General features: G+C 33.7%; 2 protein-coding genes across 2 annotated transcripts; both read right to left on the reverse strand.

Moving 5' to 3' along the window:
- LOC18594434 (probable disease resistance protein At4g27220) lies at window positions 7,061–10,024 on the reverse strand. The gene has a single exon (XM_018124330.1). The coding sequence runs from the start codon at window positions 10,022–10,024 to the stop codon at window positions 7,061–7,063; it is 2,964 nt and encodes a 987-aa protein (XP_017979819.1).
- Window positions 19,328–23,542, reverse strand: LOC18594436 (putative disease resistance protein At4g10780). The gene is made up of 4 exons (XM_018124331.1): window positions 23,441–23,542; window positions 23,218–23,339; window positions 19,698–22,674; window positions 19,328–19,569 (listed from the first exon to the last, which is right to left on the reverse strand). Exon 3 carries the CDS (start codon window positions 22,668–22,670, stop codon window positions 19,752–19,754), a length of 2,919 nt encoding a protein of 972 aa, XP_017979820.1. The 5' UTR covers window positions 22,671–22,674; window positions 23,218–23,339; window positions 23,441–23,542; the 3' UTR covers window positions 19,328–19,569; window positions 19,698–19,751.

Raw genomic sequence — 23,846 nt, forward strand, 5'->3', positions numbered from 1 at the left:
TATTTTTATTTTATGTGATAGTTGCTTTATTTGAATTAGAAATTTTGATTGTTGATTTTATATTAGCCATTTAAAAAATATAAGATAATTATAATAGTTAAATATTTTTAAAATAATGTTAACAATTTCAGTAAGTGTTACTTTAAGAGAAAGAAGTTTTTCAAAACTAAAATTAATAAAATCTTATTTAAGATCAACAATGTCTCAAGAAAGATTAAATGGATTGATTATATTATCAATTGAAAAAGAAATATTAGAAGAACTTGATTATAAAAGTTTATTAAAAATTTTGTATCTCAAAAAGCTAGAAGAATAAAATTTTAATAAATTTTTTTAATTTCAATAAAAAAAGCCTCATTTGAATATTTCGCTTTAAGCCTTTGAACTTGTTGAGCCGCCCCTGCGTGTGATACGCAAAGCTGAAAATGAAATGATTTGTGTTTGCTTCTACAAACCTTGGAACTTCCATATGAACCTTAACGAAATTGTGCCATTGCATTTGACTTGTTTCAATCCCAAATTAATGCGATGATTTCAAGATTTATTAATATTATGCCCAATTCCTTTCTCATGGATACAACAAGTCGTCAAGGGATCAATTTTAAATACGAATTTATTGAATGATTTTCATTAAAAATGTTTTTTGATTAGGAAAATAATTAATAATTTAATATTACAAAATTTCAATTATCTATATTTTAAACTAAAATTATTTGTATTTTATACAAAATTTTTATTTTAAAATAAAAAATATATTTACTTATGTTTAAGAACTAGTATATATATATATATATATATATATATATATATATATAAANTATATATATATATATATATATATATATATATATATATATTTGTTTCTTAAATTATTGATCGTATATTCATCACTTTTATCAAAAAAATTTTTATTATAAAATTACATGTACATTGCACGTGCCCAAAAATTAGTACAAGTAACTTAGTGTAAGTAAATAATCCTAGAGAAATATACCTTAAATCATCATTATGTTCAAAGATAAAGCCCCCCACCTTTACTTAAATTCTAATTTTTAAAAATCACAATAACATTTTTACTTTTGCTTAAAACCATACTTCCCTTCTCAAAATGTGTAACTTTTCAAACTTTTCACATAACTCTTGAATATTCATTAGTTCAAAAAGAAAAAAAAATAGAATAGTTTCAATTTTTTCCAGGCATAAATAATTTTCTCAAATTTCTTTTTCCTAAATAATCTAATTAATGTGTCTAATATGAGTTTTACAAAATTCATTTTTTGACATAGTTTGATTTATTCTAAGATACATATATCTTGTTATTAATTACAACTTTCACATTGAGGAATTAGAATCCAAGTTTTTAATCTGGCTACAAGAGTGAGGCCATAAAACTTCTATGATCCTTAACAATATTAATTATATGATAATACATTAACCTCTTGAAACACACAGGTGAAAGATCAGGAATCACATTATGAAGCCAAGTATCAAATATCTTCTAATTAGGATAGAAAACATATCCAATTCCACACATTAACCATTTATAAAGCTATTGAGCGGAAAATTCCACAGGATGAAAAGGAAAACTGATATCAACAGTTAATTATCATTATCCATAATTAATCTTATGAAATTTTATGCGTTTGATTTTATCCATATGTAGCTTTGATGTCCGTCACAATTCTCATAAGTTTCATGTGGTACGGCAGTTTGGACATGTTGAGCTTTAAGATGATAGCAATGTTCAAGCCTACTTCAAGTGGTCTGGCATCAAACTCGGCTTCAAGTGGTTCCATGACAAGCAAGCAAGAAGTAAGCCTTTGACCTTGTATAGACTTGGTGTACAAATTAAAGTTATCAAGTGACTAAATATTGTTTCAAATGTCTCTAGCTTCCTTTGCTTCAGATCCATTTATGTTTGAAGTACTTGATTCAACGTCAAATATCTAATATTGCATACAAGAAAGCTTAGATAGAACTGCACTTGGCAACTATTTTAAGCTCTCTGTTTTTGGATTAAGATATGTGAGATCTACCATTGGGGATCTCTTCAATAGTTGTATTACACAGGTCCAACTTTCTCAGTGCCTTATATCTTAAGTTTCTGCATCCACGAAGCACTAAGGCTTTGAGCTTTTCCAAGTTTGATACAGAATTGGGCAGTTGCTCAATATTCGTATAAGAAATATAAAAATTGCTGAGTCTATGCATGTGCTGAAAAAATGATTCTACAATCTTTCGTAAGAACATATTATTTTTCAATAATAACGTTAAAAGTGTCTCATAATTAGGTAACAAGTCGGGAGGAATTTTTTATATCGAATTCTTCATAAATGAAGCTTTTCAAAGATTTTTTTGCCTATTCTTACTTGCTTGGTAATTCTTCGAATCCCATGCCAGTTTTCACCATAAAGCTGGAACAAAAACTTTTGATGTACAATGCTATATCTGTCATTACATTGTGCATCTTCACATGACCTCTATCAATATGCTTTTCTAACAAACAAATATTTTTCAGCCTATTTAACATACTATTACCCCTATCATACATATCTTGTGACTATTAATATCAAGGAATCCTTCATCTATCCAATATTCTATTAATTCTATCCTTGAAATTATACAATCTTTCAGAGATGATGAGCAATACAAGAAACAATTTTGGATTTTTAAATCTCCCAAACTATCATAACTGAACTTCAATCACTCAAATATTTCAGTGCCTTTCACACTTCTTACATATTCACGTAACTGTCTTAATGCATTCCTCCATTCAGGAACATGAAAATTTTTTCAATGTAAAATATTTTACAAGAAAATTTAATGTTTTTTATTTTTATTTTTATTTTTTAAAACAAAATATGCAACAGAGATCAGATGGTAGTGCAATTTTAATGTTTTTTATTGTTTGAATAAATTGTTGAAAACATTTTTATTGTTTGGATCATTCTGTAGAAAATATTTCGTATTACTAATGGAGTTATTTTGATGTTAAGATGATAAATAGGAGTTAATTACAAAGCAATGGTGTTATTTGGTTTTCAATAATTTGGGATCAAAAATAAAGAATGGATATGAAAATGGGCAAAATCAATAATAATATTTCCCATAACATTTAACCTTGCTTCTATAACTATATATAAAAGGAAGCCCTTTAGTGCTTTATCTTCGCGTCATGTGGAGCGATAGTTTTGTGTAGCGTGGAGCTTCAATTGATTGGCATGTGGGTTGGTTGAGTTTAGAGGCTTCCAGACATGGGTTTAGCCTTTTTGGTCCTCCGCTCTAAACGTGTGGGCTTGAGGCCACCCACGCTTGTGTTTTGAATTCTTCTATTTCTTAATATGATCTCCATTTCCATCTCTATTCCCTTTATTAATTCTTCTATCCCACCTAGGTTTATGAATTTCTCCATCAATTACGTTACTGTTGGTCCCACTAGAGTGCTAGAGGAGAGTGAATAGCATTGAAAGTTTTGAGGTCAACCCTTTTTAAATTATAGAACTTTGAGTCAGTTGGAAAAAGAAAGATATAAAACTTGTAGTATTTAAAAGATACCAAGTAAGGAAGGGTAAAGAGAAGTAGAGAATGCAAAGCTATTTATAGTGGTTTGGTCCCTTTAACCCACTACCTTGATCTCCTAATCAAGGATTTTCAACCCAACTTCATTAAACTAGTAGAATTAATAGTTTTTACCAAGTTTTTACAAGGTGAGCATCTAACCCAGCTCTAATCCCTTACAATAATCTTTGGAGTGCTTCCCACACTCTAATTTCTCAAGAAAAAGAAGAAAAAAAAAGTACAACTAAGTTCCTTTACAAGTTTGGACAGATAAAGCTCAAACACTTTTTCTGGATTTGGAATGAAGAACAAGTGTTTTTAATGAAGAATATTTGGCTTTTTGCTCAAAGTAGTTCTTTTCTTTTCAAATCTACCTTCTTTGACCATTGGAGCTTCCTTTTATACTTAGGGAGTCAGATATTTTCTATTAGAGACAGTTTTTAGCCACTAGAAATAACTCTGATGCACTTTTAGTCGTTATTTTGTCCTTTAGTGTTTAAATTCAAAAAGGGAGATAGACTTCGGGGAATCGGTTACAGGCAGGTTTAACTGATTACAGCTTCTTTGCCTTGCATTGTCCTGCTATTGTGTTCTCTACTCTAACCATTTATAGGAGGCTCTAATCGATTAAGAGTTCTTTGTCTTCAGACTTCTCTTCTTCAGCAAACTTCCTCTAACTGGTTATAGTAGGTTCTAACTGATTACAAACTTTTTGTTTTTACTTCTCTACACAGTAGTCTTCCTTTAATTGGTTAGCATGTTCCTTAACTGATTGAAGCTTTACTTCCTTCAACCACAATTGATTAAAATAACCTTTAATCAACTAGAAGATCTTCGAATTTTGAACTTCTCCATTTTAGCTCCCTTCGACGGTCAACAATATTTTCAAACTTGTTTTTGGCACTGAAAGATACTAGGACCTTGTGCTCTAATCGATTAACCAGACCCCTTAACCAATTAGCATACTTCTGTTTTGCTTCAGCTTATCACTCAGTCATGCCTTAGCTAATTAAGGTCCCTTGATAATCAGTTACTAGGGTTCTATTTTTATTCATTATTTACTTTTTCCTTCTTAACTGATTAACTCTTCATTAAACTTAACAAGCTCTTTGACTTGCTTTTAATTAACAGTTTTGTTAGGAGTATAAAATTAAATCTTGCACACTTAAATAATAAAGTTAGACATTAATGAATGAGGAATATTTTGTTATAATCAAAAACTTATGATTAAAAACATATGGAACAGTTACCTTATCTTCAACTCTAAGGTTTCAAAATCCTTGCCTTTTGCCTCAGTAAGATTTTTTTCCATATTTGTTGGGTTATAGGCTTTGGTATGGGCTATACATTGTTGTTGACCCATAAGGTGAAATAATGGAAGCTGGGTGGATGTATGGCCTATCAACTTGGTAGTAAATCTTGCTAACTATCTCACACCTCTTTTGCATCCATGTGGGTGTGGACCATTGTTGCTCCCTTATTGCCAATAGTACTTTCATCATTTGCTTTGTATCAAACCCAATACATTTTTTTGATAATTTATCTTTCTTTAGATGAAAAATAATTTACAGCAATTAAGTTGTTTGGATTTGTTTAACGGGTGTTTATAGATACCAGTTAAGCATGGTTGTATCTGAGTATTTTATTTAATAATTAGTGCAATACAATACTTCATAGAATCCTTTAACTCTTATACCATACAAGTTTATAATTAAAGTAAGTTTTAATTTTCAAAAAAAATTCTATCTCATCACTTTTTAATCAGAACACTATAAAAATGTCAATATTTATCAATTGTGTAGGATATCCAAAACATATACTCATATGTATTCATCAAATAACGATCATTGAAATATTTTTTATTAAAATTATTGCTAAGATTTATTCAATTTATAAATAAAACATTAATTGCATTGAATGGTTTCATTAAAAAATATTTTTTTAATTTTAATAGTATTGAATAATTTAAATATTAATATTTTAAGTTAAAAAATTTTTAAGTTGTTTTTAATATTTTAAGTTAAATATTAATATTCATCAAATCTATATTCCTAGACTTAATATAAGAGTTTTATCTTCTGTTCTCTGAAAAATGTCTTACACTCTGGAAAATGTCTTACACTTCTCAAAGGCATAAGACATTTTTTGTAATTAATGACTGCTTTTTCGATTGACCCATAAAATATTTTGTATTTGAAATAAATTTTCTATCTTCCAAATAGGTATAAGTTTTGAAAATATTTTACATCAAAACAGACAGAACTTTAAGTAAAAGAATAATAATCGTTTTTGTATTCTTTTACTTTCAATTCTCAAGGTTTAAATTCTATTACTTCCATCTTAAACTTTTTCAAAATTCATACCTTTAATTTTGAAATAAATTAAACAAATAAATTTTAATTTATTATTATTATATTCAATCAACTTTCTTATCTTTATATTAGATTAAATAAAAGAAGGATACCAACCCAAAGCAATCTTTTGCTAACATTGACGGGCATCTTTTTGTTTTATTCTTCCTTCAAAAGAACGAAAGTCTGTAATTGAAAACAAAACACACACACACACACATATCCATTGGTCAACGAAATTAGCAGACATCAAGACAATAGGACTCCAAATAGACTAGCTTTTCAAGTCCAAGGAACAATTCACTCTGTTTGATTGCTTGCTTCTACCAAATCAACTTGCATGGTCTGAATTTAGTAGCACACGAGATTTTTCTTTTGTTGGACCAATAATCTTTAACAAAGATTAAAACATGTTGTCCCATGATAGTGAATAAATTATATATGAGATTTTTAATCAAGAAGAAATTTTGTACAACCCAACACCTCATGGCTCGCAGCTCCACAAGGCCCTGTTCACGTTAGTTAGGATGGTTGAATTATACTTAGCATTGGGATGAAACAAAAGAAAAAAACTGAGAAGAATAGGGTATCTTAATTAGTATAGATAGAGGCATAAGATACGGTTGAATTATACATTTCTTTGAATATACAGCAAAGATACAGGACTTGGACAAATCTGTAACAGCCAAAATGTCCTCCAAGTCAAGACCCATAGCTGGATCTTACATTGAGCAAACTCCCAAATCCTAATACCCCATATCACAAATATCAGCCAGAGCTTGCACCCACCGGTCGTACAGTGATAAACATAGCAATATCACTACTAAAACAGAACAACGCCCCACGTAGAAAGCAATACAGCCAGGCCAGAGTAACACATTTATACAGCTAACAGTTGCCTGCGTTAATACCAAGCACAACCAACCACGCACCCGACCACTATATGGAGAAGAAGCCAACATAAGCACGCAAAAAATCAAATCTCAAACAGCAGACGAACATCCAAATGGCCAATAAATCCAAACCACTGCATACAAATCAAAGCCATGGGAGTTTGCATCATACTCTTAAAGGACTCACCACCAAGCATAAGAAAATTTAGTGTAAAGAATGAGTAATGATAACAAAACTTACCGGTGAGTCGGTGACAGTCAGATGTCTGATCGAATAGCTTGCCAACTGTGCTTCTCCCGATACTTCATCAAGGCAAGAAGAACATTTTTAGCATTTGGATGATCCCACTCAATGGATTCCAACCATTCTTTAGGGTATATTCTTATTTCTTTAAGAGAAGGAGGAGGAGATGGTTGGCCATTGTCATGAAGAGGAATATACAGAGGGATCCTCTTCAATTTCGGGCATTTAATCACTTCTATTCGACTGAGGGAATCGCAAATCATTACTCCATGCTTACTACATATCATCTTCAATCTTGGTAACTGTTGCAATGCAAGTTCCCTTAATTTTGGAAGGCAAAATGTCATAGTGGCATGATCAGTACTTCTTTTTTCCTCTTCTTCTGATGCTATTATTTCCTCCAAAAGCCCACATGATTTAACTTCAATCCTCTCAAGGTTTTGAAGGTCCCGAAGCAAGTCAATCGAAAACAACTTCTTTATTTTTGAACATTTATGGATGTTAAATGATTTAAGACGAGAAAAGATGCCAGGTGAAGTTGGTGCATACAAAGTAGACACAGTCGCTACTTCTTGTGCTTTCACCAGTGTGAACAACTTGTCGAGTCCGGAAAGGAGTAGCTTCTCCAGGTTTTGAAGTGGGCTGCAAGGCAATGGAGATGATAACAAATCAAGCACACATGCTATCCCCTTACAATCCATAACTTCACATTCCCTCAACTCAGTTTCATTTCTATGGAAGAAAGAAATATCACTTAAGCTTTTCATATTGTGGCACTCGCAAATCTTCATACACCGAAGATCGTTTGGGAGCAAAATCGGAGCTTCTCCTCCTACCTCGCATTCACTCAAAATCACATCTTTCACAAAGTTAGATTTCAACCAAAAGTATCCTTGAGGCTGTCCCACGGCTAACACATAAGAAGTAAGCCTTTTTCCTTGTGTAGATTTCATATATGTATTAAACTCTTGCAGCTCTTGAAATCTGCCACAAATTGTCTCTAGCTTCTTTAATCCACCAGCCTCCTCACCTTTTAGTTTCAATGTAGTTGATTCCCAATCTACCACCAAGTATTGAAGACGAGAGAGTTTTGGTAGGATTCCCGTTGGTAACTCCTCTAGACTCTTCAAGTATACATCAAGATAGGTAAGATTTACTAACTTATCAATGCCTTGAGGGATTTCTTCGATGCTTGTGTCTCGAAGGTCCAACTTTTTTAGAGCCACGAGCTTTGCCAATGAAGGCAAATATCTTAAATTCTCACATCCTTGAAGCAACAATGCCGTGAGATTTTTCAAGTTGGAGATAGAGTTGGGTAGATCCATGATACCTGTAAAAGAAAGATCAAGAATATTGAGACCATGCATGTGCTCAAAGAAAGATCCTGGAATCTCCTTCAACGACTGATTCGATTGTAAAAATAAGGTTGAGACGATTGGACATTTCGGTGACATGCTGGTAGGAATTTCTGATATGAAATTATGCATCAGGGAAATCTTCTCTAGATCATCTGTCCATTCTTGCTCACTTGGTAACTCCCTTAGTTGCATGCCGGCTTTTACCATAAAGCGAGAACCAACAGTACTTTTGATATACAATGCCATGTCTCTCAAAACATCATGCATCTTTACCCTTTCTCCATTAACGACCCTTTCTAACAAGCAATTGTTTTCCAAACTGTTTAAAATAGCATGACCCCTATCACACATCACTTGTCTACTTCCAAATTCATGGATGAGTCCTTCATCAATCCAATACTTTATTAACTCATTTCTTGGAATTTCCCAATCTTCAGGATACAATGAGCAATACAAGAAACAATTTTGTATCTTCGAATCTTTCAAACGATCATAACTAAATTTTAACTGCTCAAATATCTCAATATTTGTACCCTTCACACTTCTTACACGTTGACGTAATTCTTCCAGTGCGTTCCTCCATTCACGAGCATCATAAACTCCTTTCATACTTCCAGCAATGGTGACAATGGCAAGAGGCAATCCTGCACACTCGTCAATAATGCAATTCAAAATAGGTTCTAAAGTTGGAATATTCAAAACGCCATGTCCAACATTCTTTAAGAACAAATTTCTAGACTCCACTTTCGAAAGTGGTTGCACTTTGACAACTTCACAACCCATAGAAGTACAAACTTCGATCGATCTACTAGTTAGCACCAATTTGCTTCCATTTTGGAATGATGGTTCAGGAATTCCCACCTCCATGAGAGAAAATCGAACCCAAACATCATCTAAGATCAAGACATATCTCTTTTCTTCCAAAATCTCCATTAATGCTTCTACTCGTTCTAGTTCATGTTCCGGAAGCTGTTCATTCATGGCACTTGCAATATCCCTTTGTAATTTAACAATATTGAGTTCCTTTGATACGGTGACCCAAATTACCTTATCAAACCTAGGCACCTTCAATAATTGATTGTTGATGTGCTTCATGATGGCCGTTTTTCCTATACCTCCCATCCCACAAATACCAATCATTCCAACTACATCTCCCATCAAGTGTCCCCAAATTTTTTCTTTGATACTAATTTCACCTTCCAAATGCCCTATTTGCAACCTCACTCCAGAGGTTAAAGGTCTATCAATTACCAGAGGTTCAGGATAACTTCCTCTTTCATTAATTTTCTCCACTTCTTTAATTTTTTGGGCTACATGTTTGGAGAGGGTTGCACGGGAAAAATAAGGGCAAACTTGTATTTTTTGTCGAACAATTTGTACTTCATCATTGATCTTTTCAACATCTTGAAGCCATTTCTCCACTTCTTCCTTTACTACTTTTCCCCATTGAAGCTCCACTTTTATTCTTAAATCTACATCACTCTTCCGAATATTTAGAATATCTAGTGTGCTTTGAAGATTATTCATCCTTTCTTCAAGTTTTCTATGATGATCGATGTATATACACGGTATATTTCCCATGCACTTTGCCATTTCAAAGATTGGCCCAACAAGCTCCATTGGTAAACACCTAAAATGTAAAATCAATGTATATTAAAACGTCTGACTGATCAGTTGATGAAACATTATACAAAAAAAAAAGTAGGGTAAATGATATGCTTATTGTTTATGAGCATGAGGATCGTTATTTGTGAAATTGACCCGGTATACGTGCCATGTCAATTATTTTGCTCATGGCTGTGTTTTTTTAAAGCTTACACTCAGGAAACTTGGGTGATATTAGGCGTGATTATTGATGGCTTAAGGGTGCTTTCTTTGCTCATGCACCCTTAGCTCAATTGAATACAAGTAGTATACTTTTAAAGAAAAAAGGATAATATGATTAATTAAATAGGTTAAACATGTAATACACTATTTAAGTGAGTTAACCAAGTTTAACCTCTTAAGATATGAAATTATCATGTTATAAATATGTCGACATGTTTAAAATATAAAATATGATCATGTAAACTACAAACATAATTTAACGTTATGCCGTATTCATGTCGTGTTAAAAAGTTGCCAAATCTATTCTATGCTAATGGCCATAAACCGAATGTCAAACTATGAGTCTATTTGGTAATTAGTTGAAATTAAATTACCAATTTTTTTGTGAAAAGCATTTTACTGAAAAATCTAATACTTTCTATCATTTAAATAAATTGAGGAAAATATTTTATATTTTTGAATCACTTTGTAGAAAAAATTTCATCATGACCCATCTTCAAAAAAATTTTCATCTTTAATAATTTTCTACCATGACACTATAAGCATTAATCAATTACGCAAAACATCCAAAATATTTTTTTAATATTAAATATATCATATATAAATAAAAGTTAACATTTTTTATTTATTCATTTCTCATTATATTGTTATATTTATTAGTTTGTTAAGTAAATAAAATCATAAATTAGAAATTAAAATAACGAGAGATTTTTATGTGTGGAAATTTTATATTCTATATTGTATAAAATTATTTCTTTAATTGATCTTAATTATTTTGTATTATATTAAACATTGTAGTATCTTAGTAAAAATAATTATAGGTGATATGATCCCTACGAAATAGATGATTAAAAAAAGTTAATGATGTTTCATTGGGAAAAAGAATGTTGAATGCAGGAGATTACAAAAAAACAAAATGGAAAGAAATAATGATTGTTTGAGGGAGGCAACGACAATGATGCTTGTTGGGATCGATCCCAGGGCCAGGGCAGCAAGAAAAAAATTGAAAAATATGTCTTACACTTTTTAAGGATGTACGATATTCTTCTCAATATGATTTTTTCTCTTAATCCGAAAGTAGTTTATTTTTAATTAGCAAACAAAGAAAAATGATTAAAAAAATTTTCAAAAAAAGTTTTATTTTTACCAAATGAAACCTACGTAAAATCTTAATGCTCTAATTTTTTTTGTATTTATTTTTTATTATAATTCGTTTGGTAATTGAAAAATAATTTGTTTGTAGAAACTCTTTTTAGTGTAAAATATTTTATTGAAATATATAACTTTTTTGTTGTCTGGATTAACTATGAAAAATATTTGTTGTTATTTGTTGGCTAAAAATGATTATTATTCATCTATTTGCTAAATTTAGTGTTAATAGGAATTAGTAGTGCTTCATTCATAGAGATTAAGGAGAGGGGAAGTGGATAAGTTATTACGATGGCGGCTGAGGACTCTCTAGCAAAAAACACTATGCCTTTTATACTGGAAGATAGATCTCGTAAAAAGGTGCGTTTGAGGGGGGAGGATGGGGCGGATCTGGGGAAGATGCCAAAGATAATCATGCACAATAATCCCTCCTTTAGGGATGTGTTGATGAACTTAGAAAATGACACTTTGTTATCAAAGGACGATTTGTTTTCTGACGAGGATATGGCGTTTGAACATGTTGATATTTCCAGAAGTGAGGCGAAAAACGTGGATGATTTAAAGGATGACATAGAGGATTTCTAGGAAGATACAATCGACGGGTTTCCTGCACTAGAAATCTTGGATAAGAAATATGAGGAACTTGTTAAACACTAGAGCATATTAGTTGTTATTAGAATGCTGGGGTGATCAATCTCTTACAAACTATTGCGTGATAAGATCGTCTCTATGTGGAACCCTAAAGGTAAATATTCAGTGGTTGATTTGGATGATGACTGCTTCTTGGTAAAATTCTCAGAGGAAGGGGATTGTCTTAAGGCTCTCTTAGAAGGTCCTTGGATAATACAAGGTAGCTACCTGCTAGTGCAACCATGGACACCAAACTATGTAAGAGGCGTAAACAATCTTATTGCTGTGGCAGCTTGGGTCAGATTCCTAGGGATGTCGCTCCATTTGTACCACAAATCAGTGCTGAGACGATTGGCATCTCTTTTAGGTCGTCTGTTGAAAATTGATTATAACACATGCTCAGAAAAGAGAGGAAAATTTGCAAGAATTGTAGTGGAGTTGGATTTAACAAAGCCATTGGTACCATTCATCTACGTGAAAGGACAAATGCACAAAGTTGAATATGAGGGTCTGCCTAGGATTTGTTATGTATGTGGATTGTATGGTCATGTCCAAGAAGAATGGCAAAATAAAAAAGCTTCTCGATTTACTAGTACAAATGAAAGAGGACATGCGGATGAACAGCAACAGGAGGCTTCACCATATGGCCCTTAGATGTTAGTTAGTTGGAGAAAGCTAAGAGGATATGATGGGAGGAACAGAATGCAAGTAGTAACAATGGCAAACAACCACGCCAAGGACAGTTTTAGGTTTACGATATTGAATCATGTGCCTAATGATGGGCCTATTACGTAGGTGGATACCAAGGTGACTGATGTGGTACTTGAGAATAAAAGGAAAATGCACAACACAGTAAGTAAGACCATTGCCACTATAAAAGCGTACATGAGTATCCGCAAAAATACTACGACTAGCACTATGATGGAACTGCCCAAAGGAGTACCACTCCAGACAAAAGGCGATTATAAAAATACAGTTGAGGCTGATAAAACCCAAACAATCTTAAAGGATATCAGTGGTAAACATAGACAAGCTGACCGTGAGGCCCAACAGGTGGTAATTGACCCTTTCAAGCATTTAGTTGTTTCACTGAGTGGGAGAGCTGTTGAAAGTAATACTACTACTAGGCTAGTAAATCCAACAACAGAAAGAGACAATTTGGTTGAGAGAGTTAGATGCGTACGTGTAGCAAAGAAGGAAGGGAAGCCACTTGATAGGTTAGGTAGTGTTCGGCCACAGATCATCTCACTCAAAAAGAAAGCAAGAGCAAAAGGAGCGATAATATCAACTCCCACAAGTATGCTAAGTAAAATGGTGACAGAGGAGACCCTTGGGTCAAAGTTGGAAGATATGGTTGTCCAAACAATGAATAACGAAAAGATGGGCGAGGATAGCAATAAGAGTTCTTTGAACTCTTAACCTATCATTCATATTTATAATATAATTATGAGCCTAAAAATTTTTATGTGGAGTTGTCAAGGTGCAGGAAATAGTGACTTTATTGCAGTAATGAAAGATTGGATTACGCAATACAAATTTTCAATTTTAGTGTTAGTGAAACCTCGAGTGAGTGACGAAATGGCTGATAGAATAATCAGTTGTCTAAGATTTGCCAGATTTCACAAGGTGGAAACACTTGGCTTTGTTGGAGGGACTTGGGTTCTTTGGCAGGATGATATTTAAGTCTCAATGATCCGCAACCATTTTAAATGTGTTCATTTGTCAATTGAGTATCTTGTTGGATCTACTTGGCTTTTGCTAGCAGTATATGGCAGTCCCAACAAAGCAGCTAGACGTGATTTATGGGAGGAACTATCTACTTTTTCTAGTGGAGTCGAAACACCATGGATGCTAATAGGAGATTTTAATGTTTTTCTCGTTGGGCATGAAAAGGTAAGAGGATCTCTGAAAGGGAGCCGACCTTGCACCCAATTTCAATGATTTATTGATAATTTTGAATTGTTGGATTTGGGTTACAAGGGACCAAAATTCACTTGGCAAAGAGGTTTGGTGGCAGAACGACTTGGCAGGGCCATTTGTAATGTCGGATTGAGGTGTTTGTTTCAGGAGGCGGGTAGTTCATCATTTACCTAGGATGCACTTTGACCATCGACCACTACTTGTAGTGTTAGATGACCACTATGATCGTCAACCATCATCTGTCTGTCACTTTTAGTCTGCATGACTAACTCATGATGACTTTGATAGTTTTGCTCAGCAGGCATGGGAAAATTCGGATAATCTAGCTGTAGATATCGTAAATTTTACTATTAAGGCTCGCCAATGGAATAGGAGAGTTTTTGGCAATATTTTTCACAAAAAGAAATGATTGTTGGTGCAATTGGGTGGCATTGAAAAAGCTTTGGAGCATCGCCAATCTCCATACCTTCAAGAGTTGGAAAATAACTTGAGAGTAGAATATGTGAAAATCCTTAAGCAAGAGGAGGCCTTTTGGATGCAAAAAGCTAAAACTGATTGGATCAAATTTGGGGATGCAGATACCAAGTATTTTCATGTTCGGGGTGGCTCGTTGGAAAAATAAGCTAAAGATCGTGAGGTTGAAAGTTGAGCACAAGAGCTGGTGTGATGATAAGTTGACACTTAAATTACAAGCTGTTGCATTTTTTCGGAAACTATATTCAAAAGATAATGGGATATTGCCATCCTACCTCATCAAAGGTGCATTTCCTACACTTCGTGATGAGGACTATTTAAGGTTAATACGCCCAGTAGAAAGTAAAGAAGTGTATGATGCATTAGTTGAAATGAAGCCTTGGAAAGCCACATGGTTAGATGGACTACATGCTTTATTTTTTCAATCTCAGTGGGCAACAGTTGGCCAGAGTTTAGTCGAATATGTATCACATGTTATGGAAGGTGGAGATATTGGAGATAATATGTGCAACTCACTTATTGTTTTAATCCCCAAAGTGTCTACTCTAGAAACTATTTCTCAATTTCTCCCCATTAGTTTACTTCCAGTTACGGTTAAAGTGTTAATGAAAGTTATTACTAACAGACTCAAACCAATGATGAATTTGTTAGTGGTAGAACCACAGGCAAGCTTTATACCAAGGCGACAAATTAAATTGTGGATAATATAATCGTAGTGCAAGAGGCAATGCATTCATTCGAGAAAAAACAAGGATGTACCGGATGGATGATGATGAAAATAGATTTGGAAAAAGCATAAGATAGGCTTGATTGGGCTTTTATCTATGACACATTAGTGGAGGCCATAATTCCAAATAAAATTGTGAATCTGTTGACTTGAAGTTGGTAGTGCAGCAACACAAGGATTTTATGGAATAGATCCCACTCGACAACCTTTTATCAATTGAGAGGTGTTAGACAAGGAGTCCCATTATCTCCCTACTTGTTTGTACTGTGCATTGAGAGACTTGCTCATGGGATTAATGCAGCTATTGCAAATGGCACATGGAAACTGGTGAAGTTAAGTTTTAGGTGCCTACAACTAATTCATTTATTTTTTGCTGATGATCTGATACTCTTTGCAGAGGCTTTAGTTGAATAGATAGAGGTGATAAATGGAGTTCTTGAGGAGTTTTGTGCATGCTCAGGACAAAAGGTGAATGTGGAAAAGTCTTTATTTTATTGCTTAAGGAACGTGGGTCAGGGCACCATCAATAATTTAATGAGTTGTTATGGATTTCAATATTCTGATGATCTTGGCAAATATCTTGGGCTCCCGTTATTGATTGGCCATAAAAGAATAAGTTCGTATAATTATTTGGTTGACAAAGTTCGTATGAGACTTAGTTCTTGGAAGGCATTAACGTTCTCATTTGCAGGACGTCTTACATTGTTAAAATCTGTATTGATGACTATTCCGATCTATACAATGCAAGTAATGCCGATACCTTTCAGCATTTGTTAGAAAATCGAGCGCTTGTGCAAAAACTTCATATAGGGAAGTGAGGAACACCATCGAAAGGTTCATCTTATTAATTAGGAACAATTGTGTCGACCCCAGGATGAAAGTGGCATGGGAATAAGAAGGATAAAACTTATGAATGAGGCATTTCTCTTGAAATTATTGTGGCAACTTAGAAATAGACAGAGGCACTTTGGGTTAGAATACTGAATGATAAGTATAATATTAATATTCCTTGAAGGCTAAGAAATATTCAAAGAAGTGGAGCTTCTAACTTATGGATTGCATTAACTCGACTATGACCAGTCTTTATGTTTGCTACCAGATGGCTAATTGCAGATGGCATGTCAGTGAATTTTTGGAAGGATAAATGTCTAGGTGACAAAACGTTGGTTGATATAACATACAGAGTGGCAAATCTAACATTAGATAAGGCTTTAGTGCGAGACTTCTTGAATCCAAATGGTCACTAGGACCATGACAAACTGTTTAATTGTCTTCCATACAATGTGGTGATGTAGGCGTTACAAGCCATGCCTTCTACGCTAGCTATCTCACAAGATGAACCATATTGGGAATTATCTGCAGCGGGTCAGTTTACCATAGCATCGACATATGATTATTTAAGACAACTATCGTCACCGACAGATGTCAAGCCAAGTGGAATATGGCAAGGGCCACAAAGGGTAAAAACGTTCCTTTTTCAATGTTTACATGGGAGACTCCTGACCAATAGAGAAAGGCTACGTAGAAGGCTTACAACAGATTCATTGTGTCCACAATACAAGATGGAAGATGAAACCATTACACATGTACTACGGGACTGCATGATGGCGACATCTTTATGGGTAAGAATCATTCCACAACACGAGCACAACGTGTTTTTCACATTACCATTACGGGAATGGCTAATATGTAATCTCCAAAAACATTAGCTGATACTAGACGAGAATCCATGGTTTGTTGTATTCGGTTTGGCTTGTTGGCATCTATGAAAGTGGCGCAATAATGCGGTGTTTGATGCTACCACTATTCCAACTAGGAACCGCTTAAGTTTGGTTAGAAGTATGGCAACTGCTACAACAATAGCACTTGTAGAATTTGATGGGATTCAGGTTGATGGAGGAAGGAAATAAGAGGTTTTGATTGGATGGAGGGCTCCACAGGTTGGGTGGGTAAGCTTAAATACTAATGGAGCGTACAAGAAATCAATAAATGAAGCTTTTGCAAAGGGGTAATTCGCAATTCGAAATGTGATTGGCAAACTAGCTTTGTGGTGAAGCTAGGCAAATGTTCAGCATATAGAGCTTAATTATGGGGAGTGCTTTACGGACTTCGATTGGCTTGGGATTTAGGGTTCAAGAAAGTGATGGTACAAGTTGACAACAAAATGGTAGTTTAGGCGGCTTTGATGGAAAAGTTACTGCCATGTGCGAATACAGATTTAATACGTGCAATTGAAGACATTTTGCAAAACGAGTGGGAGGTCCATTTTGTGCATATCTACTGTGAAGGTAATATGGTAGCGAATTATATGGCTAATTATAGTTTTGATTCAGTAGAATCTTATGTTTCTTTTGAGCATCCTCCAATTAGAGCGAGAAAATTGTTAATGTATGATATGTTGGGATTCTGTCTTCCACGAATTATCCCAATTTAATAAAAGAACTCGTTTTTCGTTAAAAAAATATTTTCTATTATTTGAATTATCTTGTAGAAAATATTTTCCATCATGAACCATCTTCAAAAAATTTTCCATTTTCAATAATTTTCTACCATAATTTTAAAAATATCAATATTTATCAATTATGCAAAATATCCATAACATTGTTTCCAACATTAAAAATATTACAAATAAATAATGTTTAACGCTTTTTATTTATTTATTTCTTATCATATTGTTATACTAGTTATTTTGTTAAGTGAATAAATCATAAATTGAAAATTAAAAGAAATGAGAGATCTTAATATGTGAAAAACTTATTTCCTGTTTTATATAAAAAAAAAATTTTAATTAAGCTTAATTATTTTGTATTGAAGATTATAATATCTTAGTAAAAATAATTATAGTGATATGATCCCTATGAAATAATTGAATAAACATAATTAATGATGCTTAATTGAAAAATAATAATAAATAAAGTAATAAAAAATTAAAAATAATGATGTTTTATTGTTTTATTAATTTATGGGATAGACCGATCCCACAAGAAGAGAAAGACAGACATTTTTTAAGTGGAATCGGCACAAGGTTTATGAGATTGATAATAGAGAAAAAAAAACAGATGAAAAATATCTTTAAGTTGTTCTCAGTCATAAGATTTTTTTTTATTAACATAATTTTTTCCATTAACCTATAAAACATTTTATATTCTTAGAAAATTTTCTCCTCTCAACAGGAAAATAGCAAAGAAAAAAAAAAACTTTTCTGGAAAGATAGGTTTATGTCAAAAGGATCCTTGAAATTTAGAATCTTAGGTTGCCAAACCGTTGTATAATAAGTTGTAATCACAATAGCTACTTTCAATTTCTTACAATAATAATATTTTCATCTATCCTGATCCATAGAACAGAAACAATAATTAAAAGACAACTTGGACCACCAAGTAAAATATTACCATACCTGCCTGGCAGAGTGCTATGTCTTGAAGTTGTTCTAAAATTTGATAAGGAAAGGGAGGCACAAGTATCCTAAAGCCAGCAAAGCAGCAAACCCTCTTCGTTTTCCAAAACCTGTCCCTTCATCAATAGAGTTTATACAATACAAGGATAGGCTTTATTAAATATGTTAGTTCTTTAGCTTCAAGTACTCCTACCAGGAAATGAAATTTGTATGGAGAAAAAAAAAAGGAAAAAGAAAGAAATTATATGTACCAAAAAATAGAGTCGAAGTATTGATTGGACCAGGAAAAGAAGCACAGAAGCGAAGCCGATAGAAAGCCGACTACCAAATCTCTTCTTTGCTTGAGGCAAGAAAGAAGAAGCTTGAGTTATAAGTACCCAAAGGCAACAGGTCTTTGAGGAGGAAAAAAAGAAAAGATAATGTCATCAATGAATAAAAAATTCAACAACTTCTTGCAAATATAATTTTACAATTAAATAAAAAATGATCCAGCAATTTGACTAATATATGTTGAGATGTTAGGAAATTGTAGTTGGTGTATGGTATACCTTTCTTAAGCTAACTACCGGGGCGGCAAAATAAATATTATTTGGTCAAAAAATAACACATAAAAAATTTACAATTTGGAGCAAAATAATAAGTATTATCCATTATGTTATGTCATTCACTGTCAATGGAAATTGGTGGAAAGCTTCGACCAAATAATATTATATAGAACAATAATGGCAATCAATGTATATAGTTGACCATGCGAGTAATTGAATCAGCAAATGTAGAGGGTGCCAACAGACCATGGTAAGTCAAACTTCACCTTTAATCAACAAATTACAATTAGGTTGCAGGGAAATAGATTAAAGCACTACAATAATAAACATAAAAGAAATTTCCATAACATAACACGGTAAATAAATTGGAATATCCAAAATAACATCACGAGTTTAGCTTATCCTTGGTCATGAGTGATTGCCATTGTGTTTCACTTTGTTGCAGGCCAAAGATTTTGATTGCCTTCCGTCAGCTTTTGAATAACAGGACATTCTACTGTAGAAGAAAACACAAGAAAATGTGCCATTAGAGACAATGATATAGCATAATTCTGATCAAGTTTTGTTACTTGAGAGCCAAAGAGTGATGTATAATTAGGCATGAGCAAAAATATGTAGACTTACTAGTAGAAAACAGGAGTTCTGTTAAACATCGTGCCCACTCCAATTGTCCTTGTATTAGTACTGCAAGAAGGGCCGAAGGATAGTCTTTGCATTTGGATGATCCAACTCCAGTTCATCCCATTCTTCTGAGTTTATCTCAATTCTTTGAAGAGAAAGAGGAGGCGATAGTTGGCCATTGACAAGATCAGGCACAAGATACAGAGGGATCCTCTTTAGCTTCGGGCATTTTGTCACTTTAATTCCTTCCAAAGAATCACAAACCATTTGTCTACTTGTACTACAAATGCTTTTTAGTTCTGGTAAGTCACATAACTCCAGTTCCCTTAACTTGGGAAAATTGAAACTTGTGGTGGTATGATCTTTTCCTTCCCCCATGCTATCCCTTTCTTCTTCTGATGCTATTATTTCTTTCATTTGTCCACAAGATCTGACTTCGATTTCCTCCAGGTTTTGGAGATCCTGTAACAACTTAAAAGGAAACAACTTTTTCATATCTGGGCATTTGTAAATGCAAAGTGATTTAAGATGAGTAAAGATCCCAGGTGGTGCAACAGATGTAGGCAGAGCAGCTGCTTCAGCTTTCACAAGCATAGACAACCTATCTAATTCTGAAAGAAGCAAGTTCTCAAGGTTTTGAAGTGAACTGCTTGATGAAGGAATTACTGATAAGTCCAAGACACACTCTATCCCTTTACAGTCTATAAGATCACATACCCTCAACTGTGTTGCTTTACGGAAGAAGGAAATTTCGTTTAAGCTTCTCACATCGTGGCATTTAGAAATCCTTATACACCTAAGGTCATTTGGGAGCAATATTTGATCTTCTCCTCCTATCTTGCATCCACATAATATCACATCTTTTACAAAAGATTCTGACCATAAATCCTTTTCCTGTGATCCCACAAAAAGCTTGTAAGAAGTAGGCCTTTCACCTTGTATAGACTTGATATACGTATTAAAATCTTGCAGTTCATGAAACCTTCCTACAAAAGTCTCTAGTTTCATCAATGCTGCTGCCTCCTCCCCTTTTATCTTCAATGTTCTTGATTGCCAAGAAACTACCAAGAATTGAAGACGAGAGAGCCTAGGTAGTATTCCTATTGGTATCTCCTTTAGCCTAGAGGAAAATAAGTCAAGATATCTGAGGTTTACCAACATTTCCATACCATCAGGAATCTCCTCTATACTTGTAAAATGAAGGTCCAATTTTTTCAATGCTCTAAGCTTAGCTAGTGAAGGCACATATCTTAACTTTTTGCACCCAACAAGTATTAATGAGGTAAGATTTTCCAAGTTTGATATGGTGTTAGGTAAATACTCAACATTAGTATAAGAAAGATCAAGAACTTTAAGTTCATGCATGTTCTCAAAGAATGATTCTGGAATCCTCATTGAGAAATCATTTCTCTTCAACAATAAGGTTGAGAGACGCTGACATTTTGGTGAGATATCAGGAGAGATTTCTGATATGGAATTACACATCAAGGAAACTTTCTCAAGACGTTCTTCCCATTCATGCTGACCTGGAAGCTCCCTCAACTGCATACCTGCTTTTACCATAAAGCGAGTGCCATTTTTACTTTTAATATACAATGCCATATCTCTCAAGACATCATGGATCTTGACACTATTTCCATCATCAACCCTCTCTAGCAGGCAATTATTTTCAAGCTTGTTTAGTATAGTATGACCCCTATCATGCATTGCTTGTCTGGTTCCTAATTCATCAATGAATCCCTCATCAATCCAGTATTCTATCAACTCCTTCCTTGAAATTTTCCAATCTTCAGGATACAAAGAGCAATATAGGAAACAGTTTTGGATTTTTGAATCCTGTAAATGGTCATAACTAAATTTCAATCGCTCAAATACTTCAATATCTGTACCTTTCACACTTTTAACACATTTACGTAATTCCTCTAGTGCATTCCTCCACTCACGAATGTCAGATACTCCCTTCATACTCCGGGCTATTGTGACAATAGCAAGGGGTAAGCCAGCACACTCATCAACAACATGGCTTGCAATTTCTTCCAAAGGTGGATCTTGCAGAACACTGCGTTCCGAGTTATCTAGGAATAAGTTCAGGGAGTCCTCTTTCGAAAGTGGTTGCACTTTGACTACCTTACAACCCATATTCATAAACAAATCAATTGATCTGCTAGTTAAGACTAGTTTGCTCCCGTTACGTGTTGGTTCAGGAATACCCACCTCCACCAGAGAAAACCAGTTCCAAACATCATCTAAAATCAACACAAATTTCTTCTTTCCCAAAATATCCGTCAATGCTGCTGCCCACTTCACTTGATCCTCAAGTTCTGGAAGATTTTCCTTCATGGCATCTGCAATGTTTTTTTGTAACTTAACAATATTAAGTTCTCTTGAAACAGTGATCCATATCACTTTATCAAACTTGGACTCCTCCAACAGCTGATTGTTGATATGCTTCATGATGGTAGTTTTCCCTATTCCTCCCATTCCACAAACTCCGATCATTCCAACCTTATCATCCATCAAGTAATTCAAAATTTCTTTTTTTGCAGTAGTTTCACCTTTCAAAGCCGTTGTCCCCAATGTCACCCCTGCTGGTGAAGGCTTATCAATTACTAGAACTTCAGGGAAATTGCATTGACAAAGTTTCTTTGTTTCTTCAAGTTTTTGGCAGACAAGTTTGCTTAACTGCAGACGTGAGAAGCATGACACAGCTTGTACCTTTTGTTCTAACATTTGTATTTCATCATTGATCCTTTGTACATCTTCAAGCCACTTCTCCACTTCCTTCTTTACCTCTTTCTGCCATCCCATCTGTGCTTCTACAGTTGATTCTATATCTCTCTTTCGACAATTTAGATCTTCTAATTCTCTTTTGAGATCAGTCATCCTTTCCTCAAGTTTCTTGCAATGATCAATGTAGGTACAAATTGGAGCCACCAAGAACTTGACCGCCTCAAGAATTGACCCTAAAAGCTCCATAAACCTATAATGTAACACCACGGTACTAAAATTCTGAATGTGTACATATATTTGTTTTCTTAATTAAAGCTTAAATGTTTGGGTGAGAGAAGAACATATATATATACAAAATAATTACAAACAATTTAATGCCAAAGTAAACCAAGTTCAACAGTGTAATCAATCAATATCTATATCTATATCTACACTATATATAAATGTGAGAGCCTAATTTCGATTATAAATTTATCTATTAGCAAGTAACAACTGAAACAATTAAGTAAGTGTGTGCATACATTGTAATTGAACTAGAACTTTCATAACCACAAATAATTGAACAAATCTGTCTGCATTCTCATATTTAAACAAATAATTATGCAAACTCCTAAAATATTAGAATTTCAAAGATCAAATAATGAAAATATCGATAATTAAGATGAATGGTAATGAGAATACAAAAAATAAAATAAAACGAAGAAAGGGCATCAACGTTGCTAAAGGACAACAGGAAATAAAGAAAAATTTATAGCAAAAGGTGTTCATGGGAACTGATATGAAATAATCATACCTGGTCTGGCAGAGGCAGAATGTTACAACTGCAAATTATATATATCAGATAGATGAGGAAGGCAAGAGCTAGTAAGCCTCCTTGTTACCTTGCAAATGAATGATCTTTTCTTGAGAAAAAATCTGATATAATAAAGAAAACAGAAAAAAAAATGATAAATCGAAAACCCGAAGACTGTTTAACAGAGAGAAATACAAAGGAGAATAAAGCAAAGGTAAATTACCTGGCCTGGCAGGATGCTACTTCCAATTGTTCGATGTTCTTAGGAAAAAAAAAAGCAGCAGGAAGGAGTGCTATCCAATTCTTTGTTACAATGTTATGAAATATGGAACAAAAGGACTAAACGAAGGAAAAGTAACAAGAACCATCATAGAATATTGGGCCTATGTCCTTGGAAAATACTTGAAGATCTAAGGAAACAAGATTCAAAGTAAATGCTTTGCCTCAAGTTAAAGAAAAGTTCAATGGCTGTCTCAGAGGAATGAAGGTAAGAATATTCCAAAGGTCACCCACTCTTCAAACAAATAACCAATGCACAACATTTATACTCCTTACATGTAAAGGATATGATGTTTTTCGTTTTAAAAACATAGTACCAAAAGTTAACACTTTAAAAATATCATTTAACT

The sequence above is a fragment of the Theobroma cacao genome, chromosome 7 (genome assembly GCF_000208745.1).
Source record: "Theobroma cacao cultivar B97-61/B2 chromosome 7, Criollo_cocoa_genome_V2, whole genome shotgun sequence".
Lineage (NCBI taxonomy): Eukaryota > Viridiplantae > Streptophyta > Magnoliopsida > Malvales > Malvaceae > Theobroma > Theobroma cacao.